This window comes from Mytilus galloprovincialis, chromosome 2 (assembly GCF_965363235.1).
Source record: "Mytilus galloprovincialis chromosome 2, xbMytGall1.hap1.1, whole genome shotgun sequence".
Classification (NCBI taxonomy): Eukaryota; Metazoa; Mollusca; class Bivalvia; order Mytilida; family Mytilidae; genus Mytilus; species Mytilus galloprovincialis.
In genome coordinates this window covers 110,429,221-110,439,577 of record NC_134839.1, presented here as the reverse complement: position 1 = coordinate 110,439,577, position 10,357 = coordinate 110,429,221, and the positions used below count along the sequence as shown (strand labels likewise).

Sequence of the window (10,357 nt, the reverse complement as noted above, 5' to 3'; positions counted from 1 at the left end):
AGAGAGCCACGTTATTAAGATAATAAACATCGTCAGAATGCTGTATATTTACCTCATTCTTAAAACACTAAACATTTGAAAACAGAATTTTATGACTGCAGCGCGATAATAGGACAAAGTCCCAGAACTACTCTAAAATTCAGAAAGTTTAGCCTGTATTCATGAGAAAAACAAATTCTACCCAAGTATACACGCTTTGCATAAACGGTCTCTTTGAGTTGTGAATAAAAACTTGTTTGGTATAGACAGAAATAATGTGTCCCATGGGGCTTAGGAGACGAGGGCTAATAAAACGTACCCATACAATTTTAACCTAAAAAACGATAATTCCTTTTTTAAAATACCCATGATGGGTACACCTTGAAAAGATGTGAAGAATTCTTTTGTTGCTGTTTTTCGAAGATATTTTTGCTGTTTATTCTTGTTTGAAGGTTTGTGTCATAAATTGCATGTCTTCTATTTTCTTTTAAACTTGTTTTTGTTTAGTCTATCCAGGAACATATATATACGAGTCATACTGTTCCCAGGTCTTTCAAAATATTCTAAAAGTGGTAGAAAATAGATTACCTACAAGGAATAAATGACTGTTGACAAATATAATCATATGTCTGATACATTTGAAGGTTATGATGGTCCTAATTCAAAATCACAAAATATCCTCCAGGGATATAAGAAACTTTGGATAGAAATGTTTCTTATCTTTGTATTCAAGGTGGCGTGCTTACTATTTTGATTCGATTGCAAGTGACGAGTCGTATATTTTAGCTGAAACGCGCATCTGTCGTAGCCAGTTATACGCCTGGTATACTTGATAAGTTTTTGTTCCAGTGGTTGCTTCTGTCAGTGTTAAAATGTAGTTTATTTAATCCATTTATCAGTTGAATGCCATAACAAAAAACCATCAACCTTTGGTTCTTCGGATGATAATTCTTGATCAAGGATTATAACATTCCACGAAAGTTTGACAAGTTACTGATGCCTACATTTTGTTTTGTCTGAAAAACTGTAACCTTAAGTTAGACTATCAGGATATAAACTGCATAAAATAAACTACTAAGTACACATATCAATAAAAATATGGGAAAATGTATTGAAAATAAATAAAATAGGATACTGTCGTTTGATCTTGATTAAATATGTGTCCCATTCAAGGCTTTTAAAAAACACATGAAGGTTGACAAAGTTATATTTATGTCTTTAAATCTTTAAGCTTGGATTTTTAAAATATTATCTGATAAAAAGTCCAAAGTAAAATACAAATGTAACTTCATTTTCTAAATATTGCTCTGGATACTGTCTTTGATGATGACAAGGTTTATGTAAAAAATTATAATATAACATAAATGCAATGGCAAAATCAAAAGCTCAAAAAACATGTAAATTACTGATTGTATAAACTCATATTAAAGAAGAAATCTAACAACAAATTGTGGGTTTATTAGTTTATGTAAAACAACTCCTGAAGAAAACCGTTCTTGATGAATTATATGTTAGTTATCAATATAATTTAAACCATTCAAACATGTATTTGTGGTCGGATATGTCAAAGCCAGCATAAGGTGCTCGTTGAAATCATTAGCCGACAAGATAGATCCTTTACATGAAGATGTAAATGAGTAACTTGCACTGTTGTTCTCCCTGTAATTAAAAAAAGAATCTTTTGGCATCAGCCTGTCTTTGTTATTTTGTTTGGATAAAAACTGATATTTCAATACAGTAAAAGTATAAATACTACATAGTAGATATCATAAAAATCGCTAAATCCGTTTGATATTATAGGCTTGGCTAGAAAATTCAGTTATAGTTTTTATTAGCTTTATTGTTTTCAGTAACTGAGAATACTCTTCTTAGGTTTCTTTTATTTTTATGTTAGCTGTTTTATACTTCGCGTACTAGTCAGTTTAGTTAAGTCATTTCCGAGTTTATTCTACACTTTTTTCCTATGTTTATTGGGATATTTGAGTGTCGATCCAAAGGCCTTTCATATTATCGTCGATGTTGTTTTTTAATCAGAGTGATTATGCACAAAAGATTTTATGATCTTTAACACAGGAGTTCATGTAAATGATTTTTTTTGTAGAAAAGGTTTTAAGAGAAGATGTAGTCAATCTTTCAGTTGAGCATGGTATATTGTACGTGTAATATAAAGAGTAAACTAGAGGCTCTAAAGAGCCTGTGTCGCTCACCTTGGTCTATGTGAATATTAAACAATGGACACAGATGGATTCATGACAAAATTGTGTTTTGGTGATGGTGATGTGTTTGTAGATCTTACTTTACTAAACATTCTTGCTGCTTACAATTATCTCTATCTATAACAATACTCTCTGTGGAAAATGTTATTGAAAATCTTCAAATTTTAAGAAAATTGTTAAAAAATTGACTATGAAGCGCAATAACTCCTTAGGGGGTCAATTGACTATTTTGGTCATGTGACTTATTTTTAGTTCTTACTTTGCTGAACATTATTGATGTTTACAGTTTATCTCTATCTATAATAATATTCAAGATAACAACAAAAAACAGCAAAATTTCCTCAATATTACCAATTCAGGGGCAGCAACCTAACAACCGATTATCCGATTCATCTGAAAATTCCAGGGAAGATAGATCGTGACCTGATCAACAATTTCACTTCCTGTCAGATTTGCTCTTAATGCTTTGGTTTTTGAGTTATAAGCCAAAAACTGCATTTTACCCCCATGTTCTATTTTTAGCCATGGTGGCCATCTTGGTTTGTTGGCCGAGTTACCATACACATTTTTTTAACTAGATACCCCAATTATGGCTAAGTTTGGTTAAATTTGGCCCAGTAGTTTCAGAGAAGATTTTTCTAAAAGATTACTAAGATTTACGAAAAATGGTTAAAAATTGACTATAAAGGCCAATAACTCCTAAAGTGGTCAACTGACCATTTTGGTCATGTTGACTTATTTGTAGATCTTACTTTGCTGAACATTATTGCTGTTTACAGTTTATCTCTATCTATAACAATATTCAAGATAACAAAAAAAAACAGCAAAATTTCCTCAAAATTACCAATTCAGGGGCAGCAACCTAACAACCAATTATCCGATTCATCTGAAAATTCCAGGGCAGATAGATCGTGACCTGATCAACAATTTTACTTCCTGTCAGATTTGCTCTAAATGTTTCGTTTTTGAGTAATAAGCCAAAAACTGCATTTTACCCCTATGTTCTATTTTTAGCCATGGCGGCCATTTTGGTTGGTTGGCCGGGTCACCGGACACATTTTTTAAACTACATACTCCAATGATGATTATGGCCAAGTTTGGTTAAATTTGGCCCAGTAGTTTCAGAGAAGAAGATTTTTCTAAAAGATTACTAAGATTTACGAAAAATGGTTAAAAATTGACTATAAAGGGCAATAACTCCTAAAGTGGTCAACTGACCATTTTGGTCATGTTGACTTATTTGTAGATCTTACTTTGCTGAACATTATTGCTGTTTACAGTTTATCTCTATCTATAATAATATTCAAGATAATAACCAAAAACAGCAAAATTTCCTTAAAATTATCAATTCAGGGGCAGCAACCCAACAACAAGTTGTTCGATTCATCTGAAAATTGCAGGGCAGATAGATCTTGACCTGATGAACAATTTTACCCCATGTCAGATTTGCTCTAAATGCTTTGGTTTTTGAGTTATAAGCCAAAAACTGCATTTTACCCCTATGTTCTATTTTTAGCCATGGCGGCCATCTTGGTTGGTTGGCCGGGTCACGCCACACATTTTTAAAACTAGATACCCCAATGATGATTGTGGCCAAGTTTGGTTTAATTTGGCCCAGTAGTTTCAGAGAAGAAGATTTTTGTAAAAGTTAACGACGACGGACGACGACGACGGACGACGGACGACGACGGACGACGGACGACGACGGACGACGGACGACGGACGCCGGACGCAAAGTGATGGGAAAAGCTCACTTGGCCCTTCGGGCCAGGTGAGCTAAAAAATCAAAAGCTTAGATATCATTGCAAAATTGTTTCTTGTTATTTTAAAGATGATATTCGAACCATTTCAGAATCTACATCGGAACAGAAAGAAACTTCGTTAAATCCTTCGTAAGAAAGTTATTTTTTCAGTTGGTTTAATATGCACGTGTTCGCAGTTTAGCTTTGGATTTCAAGAAAAACTTTTTAATATATGTATCTTTATTCTTCGTGAACAGTATAAACTGTTAAAGCAGGGGTTTGTATGTAAAATAAAAGTTAATAATAATGTAAAAATCGCCATGCACTATATATATAAGTTTTGATTATTTTTGCTATTGGGTTTGTTGTCTTGTTATGCATACTCGTATCTCGTGTTGTTCCTGTTCTTTTTTCTAACAATTTCTGGTTTGTATTTATTTTAGTAATGTAGCAATGACACTTTAGTCTTTAGCTAAGTCTTTAGTTTTCTTTGTTGTGTCTTGTGTACTATTATTTGTTTGTTTGTCGTTTTCTATTTTAGCCATGACATTGTCAGTTTATCGATCTATGAGTTTGGCTTTCCCTCTGGTATCTTTTATCCCTCTTTTATGAATGCAACTCCTGTAAGTCCATTTGTTAATTACCTCTTGGTAGATTTATGTGTCATTAACCATATAGTACTGTCATTTAGATTTGATCATAGTTGAAGAATAATAATGACACACTAAGAACGAACTCCTCTAATGTCATTTGACAAGAAGTTCTTGTGCTTGGTAAAATTGGTCGCCATCATTTGCTGTTGACCATATAATATTTTGTTTTACTAGATCTTACTACTGTTCCCAAACTGCTATGCAATGTAAATCGATGGTTCGTTTTATCGTACAAAAAACGTGAAATATCATTGTATCGTAAAACACATGGAATTTGTAATAAGTGACTGTCTTCACCCTGTTCATTGGTATTCAACAATATTTCCAAAATAGTTCAACAACTCCTAATAAACCTACCTGTCTACATTAAGGGATAATGACTTTACCATTGCTACACCATCACTGCAGATATACCATTCAATGAGACACTTTACAGATGTTAAAACAGAATCTATCTTGTGTTCAGTCACAGCAAGTTGTGATATTCTTACCGAAACTGGTTCTAAAAATAAACGAACATGTAATTTAAAGCAGCACCTGCATACGGGGTATATATCTCCCAATTGATACGATATTCCCGTGCTTGCATTTCCTATCATTATTTTCTGGATAGAAAGTTTCTGCTAACAAGGAAGCTATTAAACCAAGAGTTCCAAATGGTGAAGTTGAAATCATCCCTTCGTAAAGACGCCATCAAGAGTTGGTTGACCGTTATGGAATAAGCGTTTCACAAATGATATCGGATATGTTCCTTACGTCCTAACTACAATCCCCTTCCCTTTCATGAATGTGACCTACTGGATTAGACTATTTACCGGATTAGTTTTCACATAAGCAACACGACGGGTGCCACATGAGGTGCAGGATCTGCTTACCCTTCCGGAGCACCTGAGACCATCCCTAGTTTTTGTGGGGTTCGTATTGTTTATTCTTTAGTTTTCTATGTTGTGTCATATGTACTATTGTTTGTCCGTTTGTCTTTTTACTTTTAGCCATGGCGTTGTCAGTCTATTTTCGATTTATGAGTTTGACCTTTGGTATCTTTCGTCCCTCTTTTAAAGTAGTACTCATTTTGATTATATTTCACACCAAATGTTAAGCACCTTAAATTGGCTTTCTGATCCAAAGACATATGTTAGCCATTTTAGTCGTTAAACGATAAAAAAAATCATATAACACTTAATTACAACTCCTCGTCAAATCAAATTTCTTAATTTGTCGTTTAAGTTGCATATTACATACCGTTCCCATGTACTAAGTAACTTTTCATGAATAACCATACGGGTAAGTTTTTACCATACTGTAATCGAGATATTTTGAACAAAATGTGCAACCGGTTATATTAGAATAACATAGTGTGTCCGAAATTAATATGTGTAGTTAGTTTTCGCAATTATTTTGATATTTCTTTCTATGTCATATGAATGTTTGTTAATTAATACGTGACATTTTAATAAAATAATTTATTATTATTGTATATACCTTTCCATAAATTATCCGTTACACATTTATAGCATTATATGTGCATAAAAAGTTGTGTACTACGGAAAATATTGATTGTCCATTTAACAAAAAGAATTGTACACACTCATTACCTGCTGTATGTCTAAACAATTGTACATCTGCAGATCGTTTAGTTTTCCAACGACATCTATATCCTCCTAACTGGTTTTGACAGTAAGAACCAATTGGGCATGTGCTCCACATACACTCATCAATATCATGTTCACACTGACGACCAACCCAGCCTCCAGTACAATGACAGTAGAATCCATACTGAATGTTGACGCATGAACTGTTGTGATGACACGGCGAGGATGCGCACCAGTCTATTTCCGTTTCGCATATTTTCCCTGTATATCCTCTGTCACAAATACATGTAAAGTTAGTATTTCCGTTGATACACGAACCACCATTTTTACATGGGCTACTATAACAAAAATCGAACGTTTCACATGTCTTTCCAGTGTAAGTGTTGTTACATACACATGTGAATTGAGAATTTCCGTTTAAACATATACCAGAATTGATACATGGATCTGTATGACAATAGTTGTAAACAGAGCAATTTTTGTCTTCCCACTCCTCTGTACAGATGCACGTGTAATCAAAGTTGTGATTTAAACACGTCCCATTATTGACACATGGAGATAACTTACAGAAATCCTCGTACTGACAACGATCTCCCCTCCACCCAGATCTACACTGACAAGAATATCCTAGATTATGCTCCATACACATTCCTTTATTTAGACAAGGTGAACTATTACAGGGGTGAAAGTGGCACTTGTAACCATCAGCCTCGTTTGTACAGTTTTCTAACGGGTTACACGGACGGTTAAAACAGAAATCTTGTTTCTCGCAATATTCACCAATCCGTCCAGGTACACAATGACATATCGGCCCGGACGAGGTATCAGTACATGATCCACTATTTGTACAATTCATTGTCGTACAATTCACACACTCGTAACCACTGACAGTATTTACACATTTGTAAGTTGAATTACATGGATTATAACTACACTCATCAATATCAACAGAACAGTCCTCGCCCTCCCAGAAGTCCGTGCAATCACAACGATACGATCCGTTAGTATTTACGCATGTTCCATTATTACTACATGGAGACAACAGACATTCATTGTTATCTGTTTGGCATCTTTCTCCTGTCCATCCTTGTTTACAGTTGCATAGATATCCAGGAAGTGAATCAAAGCATGTACCATTGTTTAAACATGGGCTATTTCGACAAGAGTCAATCCTTTCCTCACAATGTCTCCCAGTCCAATCATCTGTGCAGTTACACGAGTAATTCCCCTGCAAATTTACACAGAGTCCATTGTTTTCACACGGATGAAATAAACACTCATCTTCGTCTTCATCACAATGTATACCTTTCCAATTTGATAGACATTGACATATATATTCCTCTCCATTTATAACACAAGTAGCATTATTACGACAAGGAGATGTGTCACATGGATCTACACGTCGGTCACATTTATTTCCTGACCATCCATCTTCACACATACAGGAAAAATTCCCATCGCTATTGTTACATTGTCCATGTATTCCACATGGGACATATTGACATTCATCTATGTCTATTTCACAGATGGAACCTTTCCAACCCGGTTCACAATAGCATTTGAATGATCCGTTGATATTATTACATATACCTTTATTTTGACAAGGGGAAGAATCGCATTCATTTACGTCAGTCTCGCATCTTTTTCCTGCCCAGCCGTCATGACAAGCACACACAAACCCTCCTGGAATATTTATACAGCGACCATTGTTCTGACAGATTTCTGTTATAATTGTATCATTTATACTAATACCATATTTACATTCGTCCCTATCTTGTTCACAGTTTGGACCAGTCCATTCCTTAGGACAAGAGCAGATAAGATTTTCATTATGATAGAAAACATGCCCTCCATTTTTACAAGGATTCAATACTGTACGTCCTACGGTGTCATCGGGTTCTTCACACACAGATCCTTTCCACCCAACTGGACAGTAACATAAAAAGCTGTTAGAATTGCCAAAACAAATTCCCGAATTGTTGCATGGCTCACTAAAACAAGGATCTCGTACTTCACATCTATTCCCAATCCATCCTAATTTACAGACACATTTTAGTCCAGTGTTTAACTTATCACAAAACTCTGCATTTTCACAGAGACTATCGCAACCAGTCATTTTAGTTCTATTGTGATTAGTTATTTGCGAGTCAACCGTAGTACATCTTGTTCCAATCCATCCTTTATTACAATTACAAGAGAAACTGTTTCCATTATTTGTACAAGTTCCTTGATGTTGACAGGGATGCCTGGAACAAGGATCTACTGTATCACATGTAACACCAAGCCATCCTGTACTACAGGTACACACAGGTATATTATTCCTGACATGACATTCACCATGACCATGGCATGTATTAGTATGACATTTTGTTTCTGTTAGACATGTTGTACCACTCCAGCCATCAGAACAATGACACGTGAACCCATTTCTTGAGTTACTGCATTTCCCCAAATTTTTACACGGATTACCAGCACAATGATCAACAGTAGTACATGTTGTCCCTATCCATCCTTTAGTACAATTACAAGAGGAAGTGTTTCCATTATTTGTACAAGTCCCGTGATTTTGACATTGACAAGAATCCCTAGTATCGCATGTAGTACCTAACCACCCAGGAGAACACGAACAAGAGAAGGTGGTTCCACTGGCTGTACATGTGCTGTTATGATTGCAAGGTGAACTGGCACAATGATTCTTTCTTTCACAACTCCTGCCAATCCAAGGCGATGGACACGTGCATGTGAACGTAGGTCCCTTGTTAAAGCATGTGCCTTTATTTCGGCATGGAGAACTTAAACAATAGTTCCATTTCTCACAATTCTTTCCTGTATATCTACTGCCACATTTACAGGAATACCAGTTACCTACGTTTGTACAAGAACCAGAATGTTGACAAGGATTTCTCGAACAGAAATCTTGACTGCTACAATTCGTCCCTATCCATCCTTTTGTACATACACATGTGTATGCATTAGCTCCATTTGTACATGTACCATTATGCTGACATGGAGAACCAGAACAGTAATTTCTTATACTGCAGTTTTCCCCTGTCCAGTCAGAAGGACATGAACACTGGTAGGTGTTTCTTTGGTTAATACAAGGACTTCGATGCTGACATGGATGCGTTGAACAGTAATCACGTACATTGCATTTTGTACCTATCCAGCCTTTGCTGCATGCACATGAAAATGAGGTCCGCCTATTTGTACAGTTACCATGCAAACATGGAGATATTGAGCAATAATTACGATTTTCACAATTATTACCAGTCCACTGAGTGGTGCAGTTACATCTGTGTCCTGTTGCATTGTTGTTACATTCTCCTTGGTTCTTACATGGATTTATGCTGCAATAATTAATTTGAGAACAGTCAATTCCAGTCCAAGCTTCATTACAAAAACATTTTCCAAGACTACATCTTCCTCGTCCTTTACAGTTTTTGGGGCATTGCTTTATTGTTGTTGATTGCGATTTTGTTGTTTTCAATTGAGGAACAATTTCACATCTTTTTCCTGAATACCCAGATAAACACCTACATGACATAGTATTACTGCTTTCAACTAAACATGTAGCACCATGTTTGCAGGGATGACTATCACATGTCTCAGCTATTTCACATTGTTTGCCAAAAGTTCCAAGCGGACAGGTACAGTGGTAACTACCAGGTGTGTTGGTACAGTTTCCATTATTACATATGGTTTTCAACAATCTACACTCGTTTAAGTCAGACGTACACAGATGGCCACTCCATCCTAGAAAGAGAACTTTACCATTGATATGGTTATATTTTATAAATTAACTGTTTACAAATTTTGAAATACTAAGGCTTTCAACCTCAGGCATATATTACCTTAGCTGTATTTGGCAAAACTTTTATGAATTTTGGTCCTTAATGCTCTTCAACTTCGTACTTTATTTGGCCTTTTTAACTTTTTGGTGGATTCAAGCGTCACTGATGCGTCTTTTGTAGAAGAAACGCGCGTCTGGCGTATATTCAAAATTTAGTCCTGGTATCTATGATGAGTTTATTATATGTCAAATATATGTTTAGTCTAATTCATAGATGATCAAATTTGTTAAATTACGTCGACGTTCGTGTGAATAATGGCTACTACAATAATAAGTTTTCGGTTAAACAGGGTCAGTCACAGAAGCGCAATAACTGTCACATATC

General features: G+C 35.3%; 1 protein-coding gene across 1 annotated transcript; it reads right to left on the bottom strand.

Moving 5' to 3' along the window:
* Positions 1 to 1,417: 1,417 nt before the first annotated feature.
* Positions 1,418 to 9,934, bottom strand: LOC143062610 (uncharacterized). Its single transcript, XM_076234275.1, has 4 exons — positions 9,918 to 9,934; positions 6,186 to 9,529; positions 4,948 to 5,092; positions 1,418 to 1,638 (listed from the first exon to the last, which is right to left on the bottom strand). Exons 1-4 carry the CDS (start codon positions 9,932 to 9,934, stop codon positions 1,491 to 1,493), a joined length of 3,654 nt encoding a protein of 1,217 aa, XP_076090390.1. The 3' UTR covers positions 1,418 to 1,490.
* Positions 9,935 to 10,357: the final 423 nt, after the last annotated feature.

What these genes read in the sequence shown, in the direction of transcription:
- LOC143062610 (XM_076234275.1), bottom strand. An exon ending in ATTGTTTAGACATACAGCAG is followed by an intron (nt 5,093 to 6,185) that starts GTAATGAGTGTG and finishes GTTTATTTTTAG; the next exon opens with AACCAGTTTCGGTAAGAATA. An exon ending in TTATCCCTTAATGTAGACAG is followed by an intron (nt 1,639 to 4,947) that starts GTAGGTTTATTA and finishes TTTTAATTACAG; the next exon opens with GGAGAACAACAGTGCAAGTT.